We start from the raw sequence: 26,298 nt of genomic DNA on the forward strand, positions 1-26,298 counted from the left end.
AATCTCCTCTTAATTTTTTTCTTGAAAAATAATTTATGATTCAAAAAATTAGACATGTTGTAACGACCAAAGTCCAAATACTAGCTCAGCAGCTTTTCGAATCTAAACCACATGGCATTTAAAAGCTTAAGTTCAAGTTGCTAGTAGTGATGAACTTTTATTGTTATATAAGTTTTAATAATCACATTTTACATCAGATGTAGGATGTTAGGTATCACAATCTCACCCACTCAAATCCTTGATGTCCTCGTCAATACCACACATTACATCCACAATTCAAGTCCAATCATTGGCCCAACAGCCTTTCGAACCTAAATTATATAGAGCTCAAAAACTTAAATTCAAGTTGCTGGTTGTAGTGGACTTAAATTGTTATATAAGCCTTAACAATCACATTCACATCAAAAATATTAGGTATCAAACACATATTACTTTAATCACGTATAAAAATATTTACATAAATGTAAATACGCTTTTTAAAGATATTTGTATACCTAATATAAGTATATATAAACATTTACTTATTATTTTACAATAAAATAATAAATAAATGAGGTTATTAACTATAAGGTGATGTGGAAATAACTTGCCACATCTCAACCAATAATCTCCTTCAAAACAAATTTTTATATATAGTATAGATACGACATATAGATTAACTACAATATGAATTAAATAACAATGAGCAAGGTTATTAACTATTAAGAGATGAGTAAATCACTTGTCACATGTCAATCTATAATCTCCTTTGACTAGAAGGAGGTGAGTAAATGGCTTGATCGTAACATGTCAATCGACAATCTTCCATTGAAACAAATTTTATATATAGTATAAATATAAATTAAGTATAATAAGTGAGATTTTTAACTATTAATAAACGAGAAAATGATTCGTTACGTGTCAACTGATAATCTCCATTTGAAACAATTTTTATATATGGTATAGATATAAATTAAGTGTAAATGAACAAGATTATTAACTATTAAAAGAAGAGAAAATAACTCGTTACATATCAATCGATAATCTCTCTTCAAAACAATTTTATACATAATATAAAAATGAGATACGAATTAAACAAAATATGAATTAAATAATAAATGAGTGAAGTTATAAATTATTAGAGAACAAGTAAATAACTCGTCACATGTCGCACGATAATCTTCTTTTAAAACAATTTTTATAATAGTATAAATATGAATTAAGTATAATATGAAATTTAACGTAATTACATAAAAAAAGCACTAGATTACTCATCTTGATTAAAAATAAATAGAATTGGAAAGAAAATTCCAATGATTTGTAATTACATATATATATTTTTTATATTTTAACCACGCTGTTCGGGCAGTAATTTTGCTCCTTCGAATCGCAGTAAAAAAATTGGTTGTTACGTTTTACCGCTAGTGAAATGCCATTTTCCCGGGAAACTGAAATCTGAAACCGCTCCAGGTCAATAAAAGAGAAAAATATTTTCCACCAATATTTTCAAATTCTCCCGCGTTTTCGTTTCCCGTCAAAACCCCCCACTTTCCTTCAGACATGGCGCCATCTCCCGCTTTCCCTCCCTTCACCCAAATCTCTCTTTTATCCAATCTCAGATCCCCTCACCGCTCTTGTCTACTTCTCTTCTTCGTCTCTGTTGCTTTTTCATTTCTCGCAAGACAATGGGGAAGCAAGGCAGATCCAAGGCGAAGCCCGAGAATCTCGGCAAAGGGAAAGTCACTCCAGTCCAAGTCGCATTCATCGTGGACCGTTACCTTTCCGATAATAACTACCCCGGAACCCGTTCCGTTTTCAGGAACGAAGCTTCTGCTCTCATCTCCAAGTCCCCCGTTCGAGAGGCGCCGAAGAGTTTGTTGAGTTTAGGGGCGATGCTAGACGAGTACATTTGTTTGAAAGAGCAGAAAGTGATGTTGGAGCAGGAAAAGGCTCGTTTGGAGCAAGAAAAATGCAGGGTTCAGACCCTTTTGCAGGGAATGCAAAGTGTAATGAACGCTTACAATGCAAGTGCGACCGCATCCGTGCCTGTGATCCCTCATGCTACTGCAACAAAATCGGTAGCAGTGGTTCCTCAATCAGATCCATGCGCCGGATCTCCTTCAGGTAACAAATCTTGAGCTCTGGGTGGTTAATAAAATTGGTCAGTTTTTATTTGAGGTAGATGTTACTACCTTTACATTAGGTTTTGAGGTACAATTGGAGATTGAAATGAAGATGGAGCTAGGTTTCATTTAAGTTTGCTACTCCAGGTTCTCAATTTATCAAAGTTTTTAGATGTATGTAGAATTAGTATGATACTAGTATGTTCTGAATGTTTTGTTTAGCTGGGCTAAATGGATTTTTTGGTGGTTAATGGCAATATGTTTTTGGTAAGGTTTTTAAGCGCAAATTGGTATCATTAGGCTTTAGAGTAGTATTGGGAGATGTCTGATTTGTTGTATTTCTATTTGACGGTAAGTTCATGATCATAAATTTAAACCATGGTATCTGATCAAAGGGTTTTTGTAATATTTTATGACTCATCGTTAAGATTGATATGCATACTTGATGTGTCTTCTTTACAAAGCAATTCTTGTATTATTTTTCTTGGTGCTCTAGCTTTAGGCCCTCCTGTGTATGGGACACCAACTGTTATTCCAGTATCTGGTCCTTCTAATTCCAGAATGGAGCATGATAACTACTCTTCGCCAGTTACAAGTCAGCCAATAACAAGAAAGAAAAGGAGCTCGGAGGCTGTCACAGAAGCCCCAGCAGCAGAAAAGAAAACTCGTAGTAAATTAACTTCTAGGAAGTTGACAACCCAAGGTAGATTTTCTTCGTTCTTATGCACATCATTTCATGCCTTGGTACAGCCGTAACATCCATGATATGTTGGGTGCAGGAACAGAAAAGCTTCCAGAATCTGAGAATGTAATGAATAGTCAAGTAGCTGCTCAGCTAATTCCTGCAAATCAATCATCACCACCCAATAGCACATCCAATACTTCGACAATGCATGTATCTAGAGTTGCAAAGTGTTTGTTCAATCGGCCACATCTGTCCCCTCCAACCAATTCATCAGGTCCTAAGACACCCCCACAAGCAGTTTCCCCTCAGAGTGATAAATCAATGACTCCACTGGGTGTATCTTCTACTGCTAATGGCAGCCACAACAATACTCCTCAAGAGATCACTCCTACCAACTGCACTATAATTTCAACCGAGAGAGTTACTGTTAGTCCCTTAAAACAAATGACATGTTACACCATTGAGAGGAACCGTTGCATTTCTTCTTGTTCACCAGTTAGGACAAGCTTGAAGAGGCTTGGCAAGAGGGATCATGTAAAAGGCCGGCTGGATTTTGATGGTTCTGATGCAGCAGTGAATGTGGACAAACCAGTAACCAATGAGACTTCAACATCTGAGTCTGAAATAGATGCAGATATCTTTGACCTGGATTTGCCTAGTTTAGATGCTTTTGGAGCCAATTTCTCCTTCTCTGAACTGTTAGTGGATCTTGATCTTGAATGTGAAGGAATTGGCTATCCTTGCCAACCAACATTGGGTCCTTCTGCAGATGCTCTTTCAGGGTATTGGTGCTACTTCATTCTTATTGCATATTCTATTGACCATAATTTATCCACTTGTTTCTTTACTACTTTCAGTTTAGTTATTATTATGTGACGTTTTATTCTGTCATTCTGTGCATTCTGTACAGGTCATCTCATGAATCGGGGGATGGCAACCTGGGGGCCCCTCAAGTCATGTCAGAGTTTTCATCTACTATCACAAAAGTGTTTTCAGAGAAAGACATGAATGCACAAGGTAATAAAGCTTATTGCTGCATAATCTGAATGCATCCAAATCGCAATATATGTGTATACTTAAATGTGCGTATGCTATGGTTGCAGGTCCCGACAGCGTGACTTCAGTGAAGTCTATAACAAAATGCGTAAAAATATTAAGCCCTGGTAATACTCCACATACTTCCACCGCCATCATTTTGAGATTTATTATATGGCTTTGCTCAGGTTTCTCTTTTTTTTTTTTTTTGAAATTGCAGCAAAAGGTCGAAGGAGTTCTTCAGAGCAACAAAATTGTTCTTCTAAGAACTGACTGGTTTTATCATCAAGATGACCCTTTGGCTGACATGTCCCAGTGCAGCACTCACTGGAAGCAAAGTTTAACAACACAATATTGTTTTAATTAACAATTTCTAAAACCTTTTTGGGGTTTTAACATGGCACAAAACTAATTTCTTTGTAAGGGTCAAGTTATGTTTGAGATGATCCACCATTAATGTGCCCTTGCTCTACATAAGAAATGGTTAACTGAATTCAGTGTTTTCTAAATTAATCATCTAGGCTGCCTGTGGAGGCTGCTGTTAGCAGTTTGATTGTGTAACATCATAATTCTTTAATTGAAGATTATTTTCTCTTGCATATCATCATTTTATGCTTGGAAAAATGCTCATAACAAGGAACAGAGTTGGAAAGTTATACATCAGGACACAAGCCAAGTACTTCTGTAATTTCTCAACTTCTGGGCTTCCAATGAAAACAGGTGAACGCTGGTGTACCTTGTTGGAAAAACTCAAGAAAACTAGAGAAAGAAACTGAATAAAGAAGAGAAAACAAGTGGAAAACTAATTCACATGTTTTATTTTCAGCTCTATTAGAGCTTTTATACTAGATTACAATTAACAAAATTGAACTTAAAAGGATCAGTTTTTGTAAAGAAACTTGAAATAGATTTTTATCAAGATTCACAACTACTAACTACATCAAATTTTAGAAGTAGTAAAGTAGTATTGATAAAATGATATGAGAATTTGAGTTTTAGCTAATACATTTAAACGACTCATGAACAATTGTTTCATTAACATTGATAACATCAAAACAACACAAACATTTACGTTTTACTACTAACCAATACAGTTACAATTTAACAAAGTTTTTAACACTTCTGTTAGCCTAGGTTTCAAGCATTTTTCAATATGGACCTGTTGAAGAAATTCAGTATGTACTCATGCAAAGTTGTAGATCTGACATTAAATACTGGAAACAAGTTAAACAAGGAGGATGACTCAGGGAAAGCTGATGGAATGTTGTATAAAAGCATGGTAAGCTCTCTGTTGTACCTGTCAACTACTAGACTTGATCTTATGTTTGCTACAAATCTGCTTTCCAGGTTCATGCAAAATCCATCTGTTTGTCACTTTACTGTTGCTAAAAGTGTTCTCAGGTACATTAAAGGTATTGTAGAATTTGGCTTACACTACATGAAGGATGAAAGAGTGAGTTAATAGGCTATAGTGACAATGATTGGGCAGGGTCTATTGATGACTCAAAAAGCACTAATGGGTTTTGGTTCTCTTTTGGCAATGCTTTGTTCTGTTGGAATACCAAGAAACAAGATATTGTGGCTCAATCTTTCACTAAAGCTGCATATAAAGCCACAACAGCAGTTGTTAATCAAGTTATATGGTTGAGGAAATTGTTAATTGACTTAGGGTTCAAGCAAGAAAAAGCAACTCAGATTAATGTAGATAATCAATCTGCCATAGCTATTGCAAGAAATCCAGTACAACATGGCAAGACAAAACACATAAGGGTCAAATATCATGCCTTTAGAGAATCTGTCAAAGAAGGTGAAATTCAATTGGCTAACTGCCCTATTGATATGCAGCTTGCATACATCTTTACAAAAGGCTTGACAATAGATAAATTCGAGCTTATGAGAAGGAGGTTAGGAGTTCAGCAGGTGTTCAAGCAAGGGGATATGTTGAAAAATGCTTGAAACCTGGGCTGACAGAAGTGTTAAAGACTTTGTTAAATTGTAACTGTGTTGGTTGGTAGTAAAACGTAAATGTTTGTGTCGTTTTGATGTTGTCAGTGTTAATAAAACGATTGTTCATGAGTCGTTTAAGTGTATTAGCTGAAACTCAAGTTCTCAAGTCGTTTTATCAATACTGCTTCACTGCTTCAAGAATCCAATGTAGTTGGTAGTTGTGAATCTTGGTAAAAATCTGTTTCAAGTTTCTTTACAAAAATCGATCCTTTTGGGTTTAGTTTTGTTAATTGTAATCTAGTATAAAAGCTCTAACAGAGCTGAAAATAAAGCATGTGAGTTAATTTTTCACTTGTTTTCTCTTCTTTATTCAGGTCTTCTCCTAACAACCTTAGTTGGTTTACAATTTTCATAACCTTGTCAGTATACTCTTTAACACTCTCATCATCTTTCATTTTTAACACCTCAAATTCTCTCAACAAATTCAATATCTGAATTTGCCTAGTTTGTTCACTACCCTGAAATTCTTTCCTAAATTTATCCCAAACTTTCTTAAGACTATCAAAAGTCATTATTCTTGTAAAGATTGAATCAGAAACAGCAGAGTGAAAACAAAAAAGTATTTTGTACCTCTTTGCTATATCTTTACTATGCTGCTTAATTTGAGCCAAGGTTGGATTTGCATGTCTTTGAACCGGTGGATCTCTCCCAATTTCAATTACTTTCCACAAATCAAACGCTCCGAGAAATGCTTTCATCTTGACTGCCCAAATTGGGTAATTTTCTCCAGAGAAGATCGGTGGTGCCGATGCATTGTAACTGGATGAAGCCATGACTCAATCAATACAAACAAGAACAATGACCAATAGAAGAAAAAACAGAGTCTTGAGGTCCCTTAAGAACTAAAATGTTCTGATACTAATTTTGTTGGAAAAACTCAAGAAAACCAAAGAAAGAAACTAAATAAAGAAGAGAAAACAAGTGAAAAACTAACTCATGCTCTATTTCCAGTTCTGTTAGGGCTTTTATACTAGATTACAATTAACAAAACTGAACCCAGAAAGATCGGTCATTGTAAAGAAACTTGAAACAGATTTTTACCAAGATTCACAACTACCAACTACATCAGATTCTAGAAGCAGTAAAGCAGTATTGATAAAACGATATGAGAACTTGAGTTTCAGCTAATACACTTAAACGGCTCATGAACAATTGTTTCATTAACACTGATAACATCAAAACGACACAAACATCTGTTTTCAAGCATTTTTTAACATAACTGACAATATAACATGGTGAAACCATTAATGGTTTTTGTTTGTTTGTCTAGAGCAGGGAAATATTTCTGTTAATATTGAACCTATATCCCCTTGGTTAAGCTATTACCTGCTTGGGTTTGATGTCAAGAATTCTTTGAACACCATCTGTTGCAACGCCACCGGCTTGTTCTACTATAAAGCTCATCGGTGCACACTCATACAGTAGCCTTAGATTTCCATTTTTGCTGTTCTTGTTCTTAGGGTTGCCGTAGATACCTCCACGGAGAAGCATTCGATGGATTTCACCAACAAGGCAGCCTATATAGCGACCAGAATATGGTTTGCCATCTGTTCCTGGTTGCCTAAGGTGGTCGAGATATTGCTTCAGTTTTTCATCCCAGAGGTCATAATTCCCTTCATTGAAAGAATAAATTTTGCCCGACTCTGGTATTTTGATATTCTCATGTGTCAACACAAATTCTCCATAAGCGGGATCTAGGGTGACTGCAAACACCCCCTTCCTTATGGAGAAGGTGAAAACCACAGAGCTTGACTATAGACAATAGCCAGCAGCCAACAAATTGCTTCCTGGCTGGCAAACGTTGATGATGCACTTCTCTCTTGCTTGATCAAGCTGTGTGCTGCAAGAGAGTTGAAAAGTGTTCAGGTAGAGCAGGAAAAACAGGTGGATACTGTAAAATAACATGATGCATCTCTTTCTCAATTTCAGGGGACTAAGGGTAGCTGTAACAGTTGCTTATTCTGCCAAATTGGAGCCTGGTTCAGAACTGTCTTAAGTCATTTTGCAGCTAGAAGATAAGAATTTGGGAGACCAAAAAAGGCATTTGGAACTGAGCTTTTCTGAGTATATTTCATGTTCTTGGGTTGAATTAGACATTGCAGATGAAAGGATTACCGTAGATGAGTCGTCGAGATCGATAAGGCATTGCTCGTCAGGGCCATAAATGCCAAAGATGGATGCAGTAGTCAATGCAGTGTCAATGTTGGCGGATCCATACATAGGATCAAAGACAACAATGTAGTTTCCAGAATAAGTTTCTTCAACTGCAACAGGTACATCTTCTTCTTCTGATGCAATAATCCCTGTTCGCCCACTTGATCTTAGGCAGTTGCAGAACAGCTACATGTACGACATACCCTAGAATTATTGATTAAACAGCAAATGTCATGGTATTTGAGACAAAAAGTAATGATAAAACTTAAATCTAACCTCATTGGATATAACGTCCAGCTTCTTCTGATCCTCACCTTGGATGTTGATAGTAGCCTGACCGCCGGTGAGATTGATAATGCTTGATCTATGGAGCAGTGAAGCTATCTGTTTACAAGCCAGGGAGATGCTTGAGAGAACAACCGTGAGCTCAGCGTCAATATTGCCTGCTTATTCTTGCTTCAAGAGCCAAGATTTTAGATTCTCAATCCCAAACTGGCTCTTCCTTACCTTCTTGTTTTGGACTTGAGTTTCTGATGCTGCAGGCAGCGGGAGTTCCACCGCTTTACATTGAACGCCGGTGGAAATTCTGTGGACAAAAGTCTGTACGTGATTGGCATGATGCAGATTGAGACAAAGAAGAGTAGAGATGGAGCCATGGGACTGTGAGAAGAGAAATTTCCAAGACGATGTTGAAATTTCTTGAACCATCTTTCTTTCTTGTTTTCTTGTGGTTTTCCTTGCTCCTTTTTCTTGCAAGGTCTTTGCTTATCTTCCTGTTACTGTCCAATGTTTGGTCGTGATTAACCTGAGGCCAACCTATATGGAAGGTGCCAGCTACCATACAGCCTGCCAGGACCCACTTAAGTCAAGTTTCCTAATTTTTGTTTTTTGTGGTCATCCAGGTTTGGGTTACTACAAACCATTATGTATTTCATGAGTAAAAATTGTCTGTCCTGATAGAGAGAGATATCAGGATAAAATAGATTCGAATTAAAGTGAGTTTTTTTTTTTTAATGAGTGAAAGCAAAAATATATTGTATAACTGGATTAGATATAATGTCTTAAATCTCAATAAAAAGAGTTTTGAGTTTAAGCTTTGTTTTTGCACCAAACAAATATGTTTTAGGGTTAAAAATGTGACCCGGGATATTAATACTTGACTTGGACTCGTGAGCAGGGTCATATCATATTAGCCCTTTAGAAAAGGTAAGGAGACAACATGAAATTGGCACAGAAGATTTCTCATCGTATTTCATTTCTTTGTTTAATTACAAATTGATAATACATATTTACTTCTTAGGGCAGTAAAGGGTCCACATGAAGGGCAATTGAGAAAAGGTGCCATTACTTTTTCTTGAACAGAGTAGGTTCCCAGATGGGATAGACAAATGACTTCTTGATTAAAGGAATTAACCATCCTAAACAAGTGAAAAACACAAACAAGTTTTTAGTAAAAGTTCTGCTCCGATGAATGATTGCTTAAAATGCAAAAGATAGTTACTTAGTTTCAGTGACTTTGCTGCTATCAACAACAGGAATTCCACAGAATTTACAGAATAGGGAAGACTTTATCTTCATTTTCAGTTTCAATGTAATGTATTTTTCCTTGTATCCATAAACAAAAATACCCTCTTTGCTTTTGCATCTTAATCAAGCCAAATACTTCTCCAGTTTCTCTACCTCTTCTGTGCTTCCAATATAAAGTGGTACACGTTGGTGTATCTGTTAGAAGAACACAAACACAGCACACTGATCATTATAATTACCCCACAAGAGAAAGAAATCACAAGACTGGACAGTATGGTTTAATGTTTCTTACCTCAACAGGTTGAATATCAAGGATTCTTTGATGTCCATCAGATCCTTTCCCACCAGCTTGTTCCACAATGAAACTCATTGGTGCACACTCATACAAGAGCCTCAGCTTGCCATTTTTGCTCTTTTTGTCTCTGGGGTAACCATAGATTCCACCATAGAGCAGTGTCCGGTGGAAGTCACCAACCAGGCTTCCGATGTATCTAGCAGAATAAGGCTTGCCACTAGGACCAGGGTCTTTGAGGTCGTCGATGTACTTCTTCAACTTGTCATCCCACAGCTGGTAATTGCCTTCATTGAATGCATAAATTTTTCCAGCTTTTGGGATCTGAATATTCTCTTGAGTTAACACGAATTCACCATACATGGGATCCAAGGTGAATGCAAACACCCCGTTGCCTAAGGTGAGCACAAAGATTATAGAGCTTGAGTACATGCAGTAGCCAGCAGCTAGTAGATTACTCCCTGGTTGGCACACGTTCACAACACATCTTTGTTCAGTCGTATCAAGCTGCAGGTTCCATACATGAAACAATTAGGATATTTTTGCATTTAAGTTTGGAAATTCAATGAAGTAGATATGGACTTACGGTGGAATCATCACTGATATCAGCCAGGCACTCATCGTTGGGGCTGTATATTCCAAAAATGGAACCTGTGGAAACAGCAGCATCAATGTTGGATGATCCATCAAGTGGGTCAAATACCACAATATAGTTTCCAGAGAAACTCTCTTCTACTGCCACTGGCACATCCTCTTCCTCTGATGCTATAATCCCTGTTCTTCCACTTGATCTTAAGCAGTTGGAGAATACCTGTAAATGCATAAGAATCAGTTTCTGTGATGCCTGGTAGCATAAGCATTCTTATTTTCAAATAAGTGTTGCCTATTTTATCCAAGCTTTCTAAGCAAAAGTAGTACCAATTTCAAGAATTCTTCACATAAAAAATTCTGAAAGCCATTGAACTATTCAAGGAATGACAAAATTGTAATGTTTTAATTTCGTTTTAGAGCAAGGGCGCCATCATTCAATTATAAGTTTGAGAATGTCCATGTTGTTTGATTGCAGAACATAACTCATACAAAACTGAACTCATGGTTGATAACAAGACCTCATTTGAAACGACGTCAAGCTTCTTCTGGTCCTCTCCTTGCACGTTGACAGCGCCCTGGACACCAGTCAAGTTGGAAATGCTAGCCCTTTGCACCAAAGAAGCAATCTGCTTACATGCCATTGAAATGCTGGACATCACAATAGTGAGCTCTGCATCAATAACACCCGCTTGTTCCTGCATCAACAGCCAGCTGGTTAGTGCCTGAATTTCAAACCCATTTTTCTTCGTTACTGCATCTGATGCTGTCTCCACGGCCATGCACCTAACCCCACCAGCAACATGCCTTCTCTTGATAGTGTTGCTGGGGCATGACACAAGGGTTTTGGAATCAAAGACGCATAGCTGTATAGGAGAAAGACGAGACAAAGAACGAGAGCTTGATAGCAGGAGTTGAGATGAAGCTGTTGCTGCAGCTGCTGCAACCATTATCTTAATGTTTTTTTTATTCGTGTTTCTGCTTTCTTGTTCTTTCTTTTCTTCTCTGTTTCTTCTTCTGGTTGATATTTTTATTCTCTTTCCTTCTTACAGCAGCCGAGCAGTGTCTACTGGGATTGTGTTGTGGACGTTGAAGGTGAGATTGTGAGGTTGCCAAACGACTTCTGTTGATTTGGGACCCACTTATCCTCCTCTGCAGCATCCATTTTGTGATCATGGTTGGTTTGAAGAGTCCAATGCGACCGAGCCTGGGGTGTTTACAATTTACAAGTGGCACTCCAATTTGATGGAATATGGGCTGCATATGCTCTGGAATTCTACATCCTGGAAGTCCAACTATTGCAATTCAGTCCAAAACCCTGTTGGGCTAGATGTGGTTAACCCAAAACGAATGTTTTGGGTTTTTTTAAGGTCATTTTGCTGGGATTAATTGATGCAGCTTGTCACGTTACGAATGTTTAACATTACGAGGAAGTATGTAGAACATTAACCATGCAGACAAGAAGTACAACTCCATCTCCGGCATTTACTGATGTCTGGCAAGTTCTTCGTTAAAACATACGATAATGTCTACCAATGATTAGTGTTCTTAGGAATTGGAGTTCTCGAGCCTAAAGACATCCGTGGAGACCAAGACAAATAAACATGATTAGTATATTACTACCATTGATAATCAATGCCATCAGTCAAAGATAAAAAAAGGGTATTTAATTAAAAAAAATAATGAAGATAATTTGAGATGACGTTTGCAAATGCAACATTATTCATAGAATTTCCATTACAGCTTCCAAGATCTGTTCGACTCTTCGTATTTACGTAACAGAGACTCCAAAACTGAGGAACAAATATGAAAACTCTATGCCTTTCAACACATGGCAGCTGCCTCTACACTTCCCAGGAAGACTAATGCTTGTGAACAACTTTCCTTTCACTTTCACGTTTACTGTTTTGTTAACGGAAATTGTGCCGAAATTTGGCAGAAAAGTCAATAAAAAATTATTGGGAACATTCTCATTTGCCTATATTTTCCTCCATTTTCCTTCTTGGTTGGCAGACTTTTCAAGAAAGAGAATATTTATTACTAATCTTAGGCTTTGAGCCAATGGGGATGAGCTGACTAGCTTGCCAATTAGTTATTCAAAGTTGAAAAAAAGATCTAGAACCCATTAAGGGGGTTGGAACTAGAAAATTCCAGGGGTTGGAGCATGGAAGCTTAAGCCTGCAGACAACCAAACACGACTTTAACTAGGTATCAAACAAGGAGAGCACGTAAATCGACTCTAAAACTAAACGAAAAAAGAACAAAATTTAGCATGACTGGTAAACAGCCAAACGCGTCTTTAACTATAAAGGTCAATTCTTAGCTTTGTAGCCAAGTGCCCGAAAGGAAGCCGGTGTTTGCCCTATATATAGAAACTCTAGATGCCATTTTGGTTTATATAGTTTCACATTTCTTCCTTCTATATATACCAAACCTCCTCGTATCACTCTCCCTCACGAAACAAGACAACCCCCGGCCTGTTTTGTCAATCTCCATCTCGTTCAAAGAAACCTAGAAACTAGTTTGATCATCAATCGTTAACATGGCTTCTTTCAAATTCCCCGTCTTTCTCTTCATTTCCTCTCTTTTCCTCCATGCTTCTCTAGGTACGTCAATGTCAAAATGAAACAAAACAACTTCTATATTTTCATATCAATATTCGTGTTTGTTCACGTTATGTCTGTAACTTTGTTTTGTTTTCCTTTTGTGGCAGCTGAGATTATTTGCGAAGATTTGCCAAAGGATGTGTGTGCGTTTTCCATAGCATCGTCCGGGAAGAGATGCCTGTTGGAAACGGCGGCGGTGAAAGATGGGAACGTAGAGTACCAATGCAGGACGTCGGAGGTGGTCGTGGAGAGAATGGCTGAGTATATCGAGAGCGATGAGTGCGTGCGTGCTTGTGGGGTTGATAGAAACTCCATCGGCATTTCCTCCGATTCCCTTCTCGAGCCACAACTCACCGCCAAGCTCTGCGCTCCCGCTTGCTACCAAAAGTGCCCCAACATTGTTGACCTTTACTTCAATTTGGCAGCCGGTGAAGGTAAGAATCAACACCCTTTTTCATGGTTAGCAAAACAAGAGGGTTAGGAGGGAGGTTCCATTTACAAAATATGGTAGCCTGTCAAGTTAACGTATGTTAGTATTGAAAAGACTGCCCGGCATGATTTCAAGGGAAAACAGAGGAGGATTTTTATTGAATTACAAATCCCAGAACTTTTGTTTCTTGAAGATATGAAATCTCCTCTGTTTCTTTGTTTAATCTTTACGTTTTCCACAACCCAATATCCCTGATTAAAGGCTTTAACAATCTCCCCTTTTCATGCATGTTTTTTCTACTTTTTCACGATTCCTTTTTGCTTCCACACGTGATAACTGTCATGATACTTTGCTTCCGGCATCGTACCTTGTGATTCAATCAAAGCATTGTTTGATACCCTGTTTTGGAATAAAGTTAAAATGACGTATAATTCTCCCTCCTGCAGGAGTATTTTTGCCTGATCTTTGCCACGCTCAGCGCACCAACCCTCGGCGTACCATGTTCGAGCTTTTGAGCTCTGGCGCTGCTCCTGGCCCTGTTTCCAGTGAACCAGGATCATTGGTCGGTGAAGCCCCTGCCCCTGCTCCCCTGTGATCAATTTAGCTGCTCTGTTTTCAATGGTTTCTTCAGAATTACATTGCTTCGAGATGTAAATGTGATTGAGGAGAATAATCTAAGAGAATTTTAGAGAGAAGAGGAGGGAATTCGGGTTTTGTTTATGTGAGTGGAGTTTGGTGAGTGTGAGTGCTATGGTGTTGCCTTTTTCCTGTTCTTCTCCTCAAAACAAACATATGTGTTCCCATTCATTATAAATTAATACTATTCTCTCTCAATAAATGATAACTCTTTCTATTACAAATTTATTGATTACTTTGCTTATGATGAGGGGATCTTGCTTCTTAAGTCTATGCTTTTTGATTTCATATTTAAATTATTTATTAAGTCATATATAGATAGATTATCACATTTAAATTATTTAATGAAATTTTGTCATGTCATGATAAGATGGAGTGATAGTAGCAATAAGATGAAAAGTCAAAGAGAATTACTCAAAAATAATAAACAATGGTAGCCATTCTCTATCATTACAGCCCATTATTATTGGTGTTGATATAGACCACCAATTTTTTCCATATTAATAGAGGTATTAGTGGAAGAAATGTGGGCTAAATATTGGGAATTTACCATCATGGGTATTTTCCTTTTTCCTTTCTAGGTACTTTTTTTCTCCCTCTGCAATGCCATTTAGGCATTTACTTTCGAATTTTCACTAATTCTTGAGCTAGGTGGGTTAAGATTTGGACCTGAATTCAATAAATGGGTCTCAAAAGGTTGTCTCTTCTACTAAGCCCAACAAGAGTTGAAAGAAATGGCCAGCCTCTAAAGTAAAGATCCTTTTCTCCATTTATACCATCAATCGTGACCCAATTTCACAAAGGACCAACCTTATTATAAAACCCAACCAATGAATAAGATTATTATTATTGTGCTTAATTTGTAAAAAAACCCTTGAACTATATCACATGGACTAATATGACAATTGACGTGACATATGATGTTGTACAACATCAACGGTCAAATAATTACGTTATAAGTCATGTGAATAGAAAATATTAATTGATATTGGATTTAATAAATTTTAATTTTTTATTAGAATTAAGGGTTAAAGGGTTTGTGTTGTTTGTATAATTTGATATAGTTTATAGCCATGTGTTTAAGTAGAGGAAGGAGATCAAAATCAAGAAAAAAAAAATGATAGAAGACATTATTGTTGATAGACAAAGTAGATAGTTTGGCTGTCTCTAGCAAATTTTAAGGTTTTAACTTCTCAAAATAAAGAAAAAAAAATTACAGAGGACATCATTGTTGGTAGACAAAGGAGATAGCTTGGCTGTATCTAGCAAATTTTAAGGTTATTAATTTATTTGATTAGGGTTTATGGTTGATTCTTGAAGATAAAGAAAATTTCAAACTCCATGATTACCACTTACCAATAAAAAATATAACTTACAAAAGTAATTAAAATAAACAAAAATTCGTGATGTTGTTGTAAACGAATTATTCCTTTTGTTTCTTTTTAATTTTTCGTCTTTTTTTGACTTACAATACTAGAATTGTATAATGAAAGAACCAAAACATCGGGAGAAAAGAACAAGAAGAAAGATCCAATGGAAAGAGGAAAAGGAAATTAAAGAAACAAGCATGGGAATAATTTTGTACCATACCCATGGAGGTATTTGAGCTAAGTACAATTTGGTTTTGGCCAGAACAGGCTACTGTGTAATGAATATCCTTTATTGGATGTAGAATTCTGTTGGAATGGAACCATGGAAGCAGATCCAAATTCATTTACGAACACAAAACAATTGTGGGTCGGTATTAATTTTGAGAAACTTTCAGCCATGTTTTTTCTGCAACTGAAAACTTCTAGCATTTTGGTAGGTCCGCCGGAGGTGGGGGTAAAGTTGTCGCCGGAGTTGGCCCGTTTTCAACCACGAAAGCAGTGGCCAGGCCCCAACCCAAATGCACGTCCAAGTGACAGTGCATGACCCAGACACCTACATAGGATTAGATTGAAGAGATTTTAGAGTACAAATCAAGAAAAGATTGACTATCTAATTGAATTGGTAATAGGAAATGAACCTGGATTATTGGCTGTGAATCTGATGACAGCCCATCCTCCAACCGGAACGCCAATGGTGTTACGCATTTGTGGGTCGACGAGGTTGAACTTCTTCCTATCCGTGGCAGGGTTGTAGTTCCCGAATCCTTGCGCCAGTACGTGAAAGTTGAAGCCATGGATGTGCATGGGATGATTCTCCACTCCAAGGATAGCTGTATTCTGCAAAATCATCTCCACCGTTGAGTTGAACTTCAGCGTCGTCACCTTGGTTGCCTTTGGAGCAAAGAACAGCCCTGGGTTGTTGCCGACGCTGGTAGCGTTGGTGTAGTCAAATTGAATTGGGGGCTTGGCGGGGAAATCCGTGGTGTAAACCCCGCCCACGTTGGAAAACAGGGCTTGCAGTATAGACACGGTCGTGGGTAGCGCGAAGGATTGGTTGTTCATACTGGCAGAGGGCCTTACTCCATTTGGACCCACACATGTCGTGTTTGCTGGACAGGCTTCGAGCCCCAATCCGATCGTCACAAACATTTTGTGGTCCACCTTTCGTGGGACCTCGACCCAGTTAGGCCCACCCTTCAACCCTGTTAAATTACTGAAAAACTTGTGCGCCGTGGGGGTGTCATTGAACGCCGGAAGGTCCGGCATTACCGGCGTTGCGGACGACGGTGTACCATCATACGTGACGACTCCCCTCGTGGTGGTATCATCAAACGGTACACCATCTGCGCTAGCATATGGTGTAGCTGCCATGAAAAATGACCCAACACGCTGATCCGCGGCCAGCAAAACGTCCACCGTCTGGCCAGGGGCTATAACGACGACGTCCGTGACGTAGGGTTTGGTGTAGGCGGCATCGACAGCGACAACTCTCAGTTTGTGTTTGGCTATCTTGTAGAAGAGCTGGTTGTTGAGTGCCGCGTTGACGATGCGTAAGAGATAGGTCTTCCCTGTCTCCACCTGGAGCTTGTACATATCTGATAGAAAAATCATACCATAAAAAAATAATACCATCAGAACTTAGATGATTAGGCTAATCAAACACTGATTATGACTTACGGTTTTGAGAGCATGGATAGAGATCGCCCGGCCATCCATTAATGGTGTAAGCATCGGAAAGGTTAGGAGCACCCCCAGTAGCAACTGCCTGCTGCTCAACATCAATGACATTAGCATTCCACCACTCACCTACAATCACAAATATTATTTTAAGTTCCATTTATAAATTAATCACATTGTTCGTTAGGATGTGCCTTTAGCACAGTCATCACCTTCTGTCAAAGCAATGAATCAATTAATATTTGTGGAATCAATAAAATTAACGAGTGTTTCATGAGATAAGGATTGGTTGACTATACCTAACAAGATGGGAACTTCCCTGTGTGGCTTGGGAAATGGATACGAGCGGCCTGACCTGGGACGAACAACCAGTGCGCCATAGACAGTGGCTCGTAGCCACGAGACATGAGCATGCCACCAGAATGTTCCTTCTTGACCGGTGATTCTGAACTTGTATGTGTATTTGTTTCCAGGGCGTATGGGACATTGGGTGATCATGTTAGGCCCATCTGCCCAGCAGCTCAGTTTTTGAAACACTCCATGCCTGTTCAGAAATTCGTTTTTCAAGCAAAATACAATTAGCAACAGTAAAAAGTATATGAACAGTTATATGTTATGTGGGGATAGAGGCGTTGGATATGTCTCACATCTATCGATATTAACATATTGTATCCGTATGAATAATGAAGTGTTTAAAAAGTCTCGGACACAGCACATTAAGATAATATAAAAAATCCGTGGAACATTATCGAAAGAAACAATTAAAACAAAGGAGAATATATAGTTCGGAATATACACAGTGGTTAGAATTGAGCAAATCTATAGTACTATATGAGAGCTGTTGTTATCAAAAAGGAAAGTGAAAACCTCTTTGGAACTAACAAATCAAGAACTGACTTGGCTTGAATGAAGCATACTTTGGAGTCTTAAATTATCATAAAAAATATGGAGTATACAATCATTGCACACTAATACAAGTCAAGAATAACTACTCAAAAATTAATATGAACGAGTTGAAAGCTGATGATAGAAACATGGTAGGCGCGGAAGCTTTATCTTTTTATTTATTTTTTTTGTTTGAGCAAGGCGTGGAAGCTTTGGTTAAAATCAGTGCTAATAAATTTTTGTTCACATGATGATGATTGAGGACTAACCAGTGAACAGTCAAGTCGTAAGGTGACTTATTGAGGACATGAACAATCAGTGTGTCACCCTCTCGGACACGGATTGCAGGGCCAGGGAGGCTGCCATTGACTGCAGTAATCACCTGACGATTGCACAATCGAGTAACAGTCAAGTTTTGAACCTGCAAACGAAATCAAAAGATCAAAAGTGAGAAAACATTTCTAATTCATCCTGGTGTTAATGCAACGACGACAGGGTCTGTCCCTGCATGGATTTATACGTATTGAAGTTGCGATTAATGAATGATCACAAAGAACAGGTTGGAAATCTGGCAGAGATTAGTACATAGAATGTTTGTTCCACTACTGCAGCTGAGGCTGTTGAAGCAAATAAAAGAGCTACAGCCCATACCAGCAAGGAAACAGGGCGACCCATTTCGAAGAATGGGCGTACAGGGAAAGAAATATACAAGAGAATGGTTTGCAGCCTTGCAGGGAATGCAGTGCAACGAATATTGGAACCCCTTACATATATTTGAGGATCTGGGGTTGTTTCCTTTTTCCCCCCCGAATTTAAAACCCTTTGATTCTGTTTTTTCTGTGACGCAATCAACAGTGAAGGATAAAATTTAATGTACTAAATAAACAGGGGACTCAACATCATTCGATTGAATTGCTTAACAGCATAGGTAAAAGGGGTCGAAAACAATTTTCTACTGACAACTTTGAACAGGCAATGTATTCTGTAGCAGAGCCCTGGTCATCTGACAGGTTCATTTGACTGTCAAAACATACATAAACAAATACAGAACTTATATATTATACATTTTCGGTCCTCTAATGGCTTTCAGGATTTGGTATTTCTTTCCAGGTGACCTAATATCCTTACTGTTCAAACTAAAGGGTCCTTTCCTTTTTCTTCATATTTGTAATTTCATAGGGCTATGTTTAAGGTCTGAAAATGGTTACCTCTTGCTTGAATCAAGTCAACACTCAAGTTAAGAAAGGCCTTCCTCCTCTTCGGTTTTCCTTCAAAGAAAAGTTTGTAATTAACAAAATTTCATGCCAATAATTGGGCTGTTTCCGAATGGATCCATTCAACATATTAATTAATCAACACAACATATAATTCAAAGACATGGAGTATATGTCAAGATTTTGCCAATTTTATACGTTTCTTTCGTCATCTCGAATCTCACCACTTTGGGATTAGAAATCAAATACTGTTTTCAGGTTTTAAATAAATAATTTTCCCTGACTACCTTAATAAGTTTCTAAGGCATTAGTAAATTAATGTACATTCATGGCTTTAACTTAATCAATATATAAGAATTTTTAGAATTTGAGATATTAAAATAAAAAACCAAAATGTAGAAGGGAAGACCTTATGATAGCAGGATAGGCATAGACCTTCAATCATGAACATCCAATCAATGGGTTAGCTAAACAGAGTCTCTCAGAGTTAGAAATTTTAACTTATTTTGCAATTTTTTCTGCTTTGTCTATCTATCAATGTTTAATACTCTTAATTAACTTTATAAATATAATTCTTCCTGTCTTTTCACATGTACTTATGTGCCTAGAAAAAGCGCCAAAGATCTGAGTCCTTTTCGTTTGTTCCTTGTTAATTTATAATTAGATTCTAAATGTTTGCTTTTGGGATTGTTTCTATGTACCATATGACTGAGAATGGTTTCCAGAGAGATAGATTTTGTTCTGATCGAATATGGTTTCTTCTATTCTTCCATCCAACGTTTGTCCTGTTGCCTCAGAAAAGGAGTCTCGAAATTTGTACACCAAATGGTAAATTGGAAGCCTTTCTGGCAAATTGCAGTAATTGACTGAATCGTGAAACTTACCTCCATGGGAGAGCGGCTTCAGCTAACGTTGCTTACTTGGATGGAGAGGTCGTTGCCAAATGATTCTGTAGATGTTTTGCGTTTGGCACTTGGCATCAATATGTGCTTTCAAATAAGAAGTCCACGCGGCATCTTCATCCACATTCTGACATTCACACCCAACCACAAAAATCAACAAGTTGTCTCAAACCTTTTAATAAAATATTGTTTCGATGCAAGAATTTGTCCGGGTTTGTCAATGGAGAGAGAGCCTCTATGTCTAGCCCAATGCTTTTTTTTTTTCTGCATACAACTTGATTCTATTAACTACCTTTCTTATTTATGCAACACCAACACATTGCTAAGATTACAGACAATTGATTGCAATTGATCATATGCTAGCTAGAATAGAGTTATCAGGGAGAGATAAGAGAGTGAAATGCTGTTCATGTTCATAGGAATGCTAATTCATTAGACCCATATGTATAAAACTTTTGAAATTGTTTTTGGGAATGCTGTTCATGTTCATAGGGAGCATGGTGTGTTTTGGTCTGTGTTCTTCGTGAGCCAAGGGAAGGGGTTGTCTCCAGGGTGCTTGGGATATTGTGTCATGTTACTTGAGCTCCTTTCCTCTTGTGTTGGGAATATTGTGTAAATTCTATCTTAAGTTGATGTCTGATCCCATTACAATCATACTGCTTTGATTTTGTTTTTATTATATGCAAGGCAACAAAGAAGGGGGCTTATGGCTCCTCTTATGCAGTCTTATGCCATTACCGTTTCCTAAGATATTTTTTTTTATAAGTCTCCCTTTAATGAAATATTTCATTTGTTTTACATTGGGAAATATATTCTTCCATAATTAACTCTATTTTGAGTTTATTTTGACTTCTTAAAAGTCAGATTTCAATATTCCCACCTTCCTAAATTTACCACAAAACAACATTTCAATTAATTAATTTGAATGATAAATATTATACTAGTATTAATTTGATCAAGCCAGCCAGCTTACAAAATAATAATTTGTTAAATTATTATTGAAGTTGCTATGATGGGGACTCAATACCCACTACTCACTGACTTAGAAAACAATAATGAAAAAAAAAAAATTCACATTTCTTCTTTGAGAAGAGAAAGACAGCAGTTAGTATAGAATTTATACAATATTTAAAGAGTTCAAAATATTAAAAAAAATCAAAATGAATAAATAAATAAAATATTTATTCAAACTTGATGTATTTTTAATTTTTTTTTGTTTAGACTAAGGGCAAAACAATTAAACAAAAATAAAAGAAAAGAAAATGGAGGGAGAGGAGAGGGCGAATATGGAAGAAGGAAGGGGAGATTAGGACAAATTGGGAAAGTTATTTATGAGGCGTATTAGGGTATCGAATTTGCAGTTGGATGTTCATGACAGTAAACTCGAGTTAATATTTATGTAATTGTTATCTAGTTTTTATATATATGAAATATATTTTTTAAAAAAATTAAAAAAAATAAAGGAGGAAAAGAGATTTAAAAAGAAAAAAGAACAACATGCTAATAACAAAAGAAAAAAACTAAATAAAAAAAAAAGTAGAAAATGATATGTTGAGGACCAATTTTATTACATACGAAAGAATATGAACCTTACAACAATAGAGTTTTGACCTTTGACAAGAATAGGCTAATGAATGTAGACTGGCAATTATTATATCTTGCCTTGAAACAATGAAAATGAAATCCAAACTTACACTAAAAAAGATATTAAAAAAACCCAAATATAGAAGGTATTATCATCAAATTGAACGAACTTTTTTCATTAATCCAACTATTTCTAGCATTGAGGTAGATCAGCCGGTGGTGGAGGCAAGGTTGTGTCCGGAGTTGGTCCGTTCTCAACCACGAAGGCGGTGGCCAGGCCCAATGGCAAGTGCACGTCCAAGTGGCAATGCATTAACCATACACCTGTTACAGTTGACAAGATTAAGTTTCAATCTTTCAATGCTTGAGCTTTTCAAAGAAGGATCTGTTGAACTATCGCTCTCATCTCCACTGTTAACCTACAACTAGCAATTTAAAGATAACCCATCCACCGCCCTAGAGAAAGGAACTCAAATAGTTGTCTAAACCAGATATGTCAGAATGAGAAAGAAGTCAAAGAGGATCTGGAATTGTGCCCTTTCCCTTTTGACATGGTCTCAAGCTCACATGAACTCTACAATTTGTTGTTACCAGGTTGAAATTATTAAGCAAAAGTTGACGATCTAACTTATGAAATAGTTAAAGTAATAGAAAGTTAACCTGGATTATTAGCTCTGAATCTGATGACAGCCCATCCTCCAACTGGCACGCCAATGGTGTTGCGCATCTGTGGGTTGATAAAATTGAGCTTCTTTCTATCCTTGGCGGGGTTATAGTTTCCAAACCCTTGTGCCAATACGTGAAAGTCGAAGCCATGGAGGTGCATGGGGTGATTCTCTACTCCAATGATAGCTGTGTTCTGAAAGATTATCTCCACAGTCGAGTTGAACTTAAGCTTGGTGACCTTGGTTCCTTTTGGAGCAAAGAGCAGCGGCAGGTTGTTGTTGACGCTTGCGTTGGTGTAGTCGAATTGAATCGGGGGCTTGGCAGGGAAATCAGTGGTGTAAACTCCACCGACGTTGAAGAAAAAGGCTTGCAACATAGACAAGCTGGTAGGTAACACGAAGGATTCGTTGTTCATGCTGGCAGAGAGCTTTGTCCCATTGATTGGACCCTGGCAAGTTGTGTTCGCTGGGCAGACATCGACCGCCAACCCAATGGTGACGAACATCTTATAGTCCACCGTACGTGGGACCGGGTCCCAATGAGGTCCACCCATCAATGAGGTGATGTTAGAGTAAAACTTGTGAGCCGTGGGGGTGTCATTGAACGCCGGAAGGGCTGGCATTAGAGGCGTTGCCGATGATGGTGCATGATCATACACGACGACGCCCCTTGTGGTAGTATTATCAAACTGTAAACCAGCTGCGCTTGCATATGCTCTAGCGGCCATGTAATACGACCCAACCGGCTGATCGGCGGTTAGCAAAACGTCGAGTGTCTGGCCAGGGGCGGCGACCACGACGTCAGTGACGTAAGGCTTGGTGTAGCAGGCGTCAATGGCTACAACTGTCATCTTATGATTGGCTATCTTGTAGAAGAGCTGGTTATTGAGTGCAGCATTGATGATGCGTAACAGATAGGTCTTTCCCTGCTCCACCTTAAGCTTGTACATTTCTGATGCGGAAACCATACAATTAAGCATTAATTAACATATATTAAGAATTAGTTTACGAGAATTGCAGACATTAATTTCACTTACGATTTTGAGAACATGGGTAGAGATCACCAGGCCATCCATTTATTGTGTAAGCATCAGAAATGTTAGGACCAGCACCGGTGGCAAGTGCCTCGTTCTCCACATCAACCACATTCGCGTTCCACCACTCACCTGCAATGTCATTATTTTTCGTCAATGGGTTTTTCGATAGGCTTTATATTTGATGCATTAATAATATAGAGCTTCTATTAAGATGAGTGGTTAAGCTTTTAACAACCTAATAAGATGGGAACTTCCTTGTATGGCTTAGGGAAAGGGTAAGAGTGGCCGGCTCTGGGGCGGATGATGAGTGCACCGTAGACGGTGGCACGAAGCCACGAGACATGAGCATGCCACCAGAGGGTTCCCTCCTGCTTACTGATTTTGAATTTGTAGGTGTATTTACTTCCGGGGAGAATTGGACATTGAGTGACCATGCTAGGTCCATCTGCCCAGGCACTCAGGATCTGAAACACTCCATGCCTGCTCAACCAATCATTAAGCCCAGCAAACACAACCGTTAGCCATTGAAATTGCAAATTTAAAACAGAAGGTTATGAATTAATTGTAATATATCTAAGTAGTCGTTGGAGTTGATCAATTCTTTATTAATTAACATGGATGGCATGGGATTTTATATACGTGTACGCCAAATATATATACTCGATTTCTTCGTGGCTATATAACGAGAATTTTTTTTTTTTGAAGAATAAGTCAATAACAATTACACAAACGAACAAGCAAGGTGAGGATAGATCACAGCTAACGACTAGCAGGAAAAAGGAAGATTTTAATTTGTTAAATGCTTAATGTTTCTTTGTCAAAGTCAAATTTCATGGGGATTTATTTACCAGTGAATAGTCATGTTGTAAGGTGACTTGTTAAAGACATGAACAACGAGTGTGTCACCCTCTCGGACGCGGATTGTTGGGCCGGGGAGGCTACCATTTACTGCATTAATCACTTGCCGGTTGCACAGCCTATTGACGGTCAAATTTTGCACCTGCAACGAATTAAAATAATGAATTATGTTAGGAGCATATCTATGTAGAATAAAGAAGAAGAGGGTAGATATCATTCACGCAATGTTTGAATTTTACAGGTTGCTACTATAGTTGAGCAATAAAACCGCCATTTAATGACTGAATTATGTAGCTAATTAAGGTGGCTAATCGAAATGGTTTCAAAGCTAATCAAAGAGGGTAGATCTCATTGAAAGAATGTAAAGGATATTTATAACGTGCATGGTGTTACTGGTAAGACAATGAATGCAATGACAGGTTTGCCACTAAGAGTAAGAGGATCATAAGGCTCTAAAACCCTTTTCTTTGTTCATGGACTTGCTTGAGTTGTAATGCAAAAAATCTGACCCCCTCTGGAATGTAAAGGAGAGGTTAATTTAATAGATGAAAAGAAATGAAAACAGGAATATTGCTAAAGCTCTGTAAGTAGATTACGTAGAATGTGTGCTCCACAATTTTTGAGGCCGAAGCTGTCGACGCAGCCAGAAGAAGCAAGGCGCAAGCAAACAAGAAAACAGGGCGGCCCATTTCGAAAGGACTCGAGCCAAGAAAGAAGAGAAGAGAAAGAGAGAGGGAGATAGATAGATATCAGAATGCTTTGCAGGGAATGAGAGCTCGTATTTATATTAGAATGTGTGGGAAGGGTTCCTTGTGGAAACTGCGCCATTTGGAACACAACAATTGCGTAACAACCTAGCCAAAAGGGGGTTGGAAAATATTTTCTGCCTTTTAAAATATTGAATTGCCAACCATCAACGAGTTAGTCGAACCTTCGTTTTCTAGGGGGATTACGTTTGGCTATCAAATTTTCATATTAAAACAAAAGAGTAGAAGTCGTATATGATAGAATCTTGGTTGTTCAAGCCACACACAAAAAGAAAAAAAGGAGTCCTTTTGAATTTGATAATATCAGTTCTGATTAGGACCCTTAATGCCCTTTGTAGTCAAAGGATCCCTTCCTTCCTTTTTCAATCAATGCCTAAGTCGATTTTCCTTCGGGGTAATCTAGTTGTTGAATGTTTGTAAAAGTCAGCTGGCTGTTCCGTAAAGAAATCTATTTACAGTGCAAAAATTGAAGTCGAATGCCCTAAATTTGAACATCGAAGAGCTGTTGGGCAGTTGGTCAACACCTATAGGGTCTGGGTTTTTTGCCCTTCTGAGGCTAGACAGGCCCTGGCTAGTTCAGGCTCTAAATGCCGTGAACTACAAATGGGTGAATGATTAAACATTGATGGCAAAAGAAGGAACATGCATAGGGCATAGCTAGGAATTAATATTGTCACGTGATAATTATTTTCTTCTTAAAACGTTAATCAATTGGTGTGCAATGTCTATACTTATCAATTTAGAGCTCTTATCTTACATATCCCATATGAAATTCCTTAACAGTAACTTATACCTAATTATGCTTACAATTCAAAAGGGTGCTCTACTTTATTGATCGATTACTTAATATAGAAGTATTAAGTTCAATTAATCATATATTTCAAACTTAGTGATCTCACCCATTGAATCAAGCAAATCTTGTTCCATAATTTCATATATATATATATATATATAGTTATTTATTTTTCTTTCCACCGAAAATATGTAGGTGTCCCCTTTAATATGTGGGATTAAATATTGGTAAAGATTGAAGTCATCTACCTTACTTCGTTCCCCTAATTATATATACTTTTAATAGTTGCAGCTTGTATTTCGATGGTCTTTGCCTCTATGTGGATAAGTAGTTGTTGAGGGTAATAAATGGTTTACCAATGGGAGGATACCATCATGCTCCTTGTTCATGAAGCAGATCCCAACTAACCCTTTTCTTTGAAACTTTCACTGATCATAGTTTTCTGTATTTGGCCAAGTAAAAGGATGAAAAGTTTAAGAAATAG

At 37.7% G+C, this 26,298-nt stretch overlaps 5 protein-coding genes and 1 pseudogene across 6 annotated transcripts; 2 read left to right on the top strand and 4 right to left on the bottom strand.

Moving 5' to 3' along the window:
* Positions 1,312 to 5,935, top strand: LOC18597624. Of its 2 annotated transcripts, XM_018121645.1 has the most exons (6): positions 1,312 to 2,103; positions 2,599 to 2,805; positions 2,882 to 3,569; positions 3,698 to 3,804; positions 3,891 to 3,950; positions 4,043 to 4,194. In XM_018121645.1, exons 1-6 carry the CDS (start codon positions 1,665 to 1,667, stop codon positions 4,093 to 4,095), a joined length of 1,554 nt encoding a protein of 517 aa, XP_017977134.1. In that variant the 5' UTR covers positions 1,312 to 1,664; the 3' UTR covers positions 4,096 to 4,194. The 2 variants fall into 2 exon arrangements, with proteins under 2 accessions (XP_017977134.1, XP_017977133.1); XM_018121644.1 differs by having other exon boundaries at positions 3,891 to 5,935.
* On the bottom strand, positions 4,410 to 8,775 carry LOC18597626 (annotated as a pseudogene).
* On the bottom strand, positions 9,312 to 11,499 carry LOC18597627 (fructose-1,6-bisphosphatase, chloroplastic). Its single transcript, XM_007026769.2, has 4 exons — positions 10,912 to 11,499; positions 10,389 to 10,613; positions 9,803 to 10,309; positions 9,312 to 9,705 (listed from the first exon to the last, which is right to left on the bottom strand). Exons 1-4 carry the CDS (start codon positions 11,338 to 11,340, stop codon positions 9,634 to 9,636), a joined length of 1,233 nt encoding a protein of 410 aa, XP_007026831.1. The 5' UTR covers positions 11,341 to 11,499; the 3' UTR covers positions 9,312 to 9,633.
* LOC18597628 lies at positions 12,707 to 14,290 on the top strand. Its single transcript, XM_007026770.2, has 3 exons — positions 12,707 to 12,996; positions 13,104 to 13,430; positions 13,873 to 14,290. The coding sequence occupies exons 1-3, from the start codon at positions 12,933 to 12,935 to the stop codon at positions 14,019 to 14,021; spliced, it is 540 nt and encodes a 179-aa protein (XP_007026832.2). The 5' UTR covers positions 12,707 to 12,932; the 3' UTR covers positions 14,022 to 14,290.
* On the bottom strand, positions 15,599 to 18,669 carry LOC108661869 (laccase-7-like). The gene is made up of 6 exons (XM_018120729.1): positions 18,580 to 18,669; positions 18,264 to 18,415; positions 17,409 to 17,653; positions 17,110 to 17,238; positions 16,071 to 17,027; positions 15,599 to 15,985 (listed from the first exon to the last, which is right to left on the bottom strand). The coding sequence occupies exons 1-6, from the start codon at positions 18,667 to 18,669 to the stop codon at positions 15,855 to 15,857; spliced, it is 1,704 nt and encodes a 567-aa protein (XP_017976218.1). The 3' UTR covers positions 15,599 to 15,854.
* On the bottom strand, positions 21,648 to 24,988 carry LOC18597630 (laccase-7). Its single transcript, XM_018122350.1, has 6 exons — positions 24,851 to 24,988; positions 24,245 to 24,396; positions 23,632 to 23,876; positions 23,397 to 23,525; positions 22,355 to 23,311; positions 21,648 to 22,018 (listed from the first exon to the last, which is right to left on the bottom strand). Exons 1-6 carry the CDS (start codon positions 24,941 to 24,943, stop codon positions 21,888 to 21,890), a joined length of 1,707 nt encoding a protein of 568 aa, XP_017977839.1. The 5' UTR covers positions 24,944 to 24,988; the 3' UTR covers positions 21,648 to 21,887.

This window comes from Theobroma cacao, chromosome 5, assembly GCF_000208745.1.
Source record: "Theobroma cacao cultivar B97-61/B2 chromosome 5, Criollo_cocoa_genome_V2, whole genome shotgun sequence".
In the NCBI taxonomy this organism is placed as follows: Eukaryota; Viridiplantae; Streptophyta; class Magnoliopsida; order Malvales; family Malvaceae; genus Theobroma; species Theobroma cacao.

Excerpts from the sequence above, each read along its gene's own strand:
- LOC18597624 (XM_018121644.1), top strand. The coding sequence starts at position 1,665 with ATGGGGAAGCAAGGCAGATCCAAGGCGAAGCCCGAGAATCTCGGCAAA. Across the intron at positions 2,806-2,881 it reads TAGGAAGTTGACAACCCAAG|GAACAGAAAAGCTTCCAGAA; the intron begins GTAGATTTTCTT and ends TGTTGGGTGCAG. Across the intron at positions 3,805-3,890 it reads GAAAGACATGAATGCACAAG|GTCCCGACAGCGTGACTTCA; the intron begins GTAATAAAGCTT and ends CTATGGTTGCAG.
- LOC18597627 (XM_007026769.2), bottom strand. The coding sequence starts at position 11,340 with ATGGTTGCAGCAGCTGCAGCAACAGCTTCATCTCAACTCCTGCTATCA. Across the intron at positions 10,614-10,911 it reads TTGACGTCGTTTCAAATGAG|GTATTCTCCAACTGCTTAAG; the intron begins GTCTTGTTATCA and ends ATGCATTTACAG. Across the intron at positions 9,706-9,802 it reads TTGATATTCAACCTGTTGAG|ATACACCAACGTGTACCACT; the intron begins GTAAGAAACATT and ends TTCTTCTAACAG.
- LOC18597628 (XM_007026770.2), top strand. The coding sequence starts at position 12,933 with ATGGCTTCTTTCAAATTCCCCGTCTTTCTCTTCATTTCCTCTCTTTTC. Across the intron at positions 12,997-13,103 it reads TTTCCTCCATGCTTCTCTAG|CTGAGATTATTTGCGAAGAT; the intron begins GTACGTCAATGT and ends CTTTTGTGGCAG. Across the intron at positions 13,431-13,872 it reads CAATTTGGCAGCCGGTGAAG|GAGTATTTTTGCCTGATCTT; the intron begins GTAAGAATCAAC and ends TCCCTCCTGCAG.
- LOC108661869 (XM_018120729.1), bottom strand. The coding sequence starts at position 18,669 with ATGGGTCGCCCTGTTTCCTTGCTGGTATGGGCTGTAGCTCTTTTATTT. Across the intron at positions 17,654-18,263 it reads TACGACTTGACTGTTCACTG|GCATGGAGTGTTTCAAAAAC; the intron begins GTTAGTCCTCAA and ends ATTTCTGAACAG. Across the intron at positions 17,028-17,109 it reads CTATCCATGCTCTCAAAACC|ATATGTACAAGCTCCAGGTG; the intron begins GTAAGTCATAAT and ends TTTTTCTATCAG.
- LOC18597630 (XM_018122350.1), bottom strand. The coding sequence starts at position 24,943 with ATGGGCCGCCCTGTTTTCTTGTTTGCTTGCGCCTTGCTTCTTCTGGCT. Across the intron at positions 23,526-23,631 it reads GGAAGTTCCCATCTTATTAG|GTGAGTGGTGGAACGCGAAT; the intron begins GTTGTTAAAAGC and ends ATGACATTGCAG. Across the intron at positions 23,312-23,396 it reads CTACCCATGTTCTCAAAATC|AAATGTACAAGCTTAAGGTG; the intron begins GTAAGTGAAATT and ends TTTCCGCATCAG.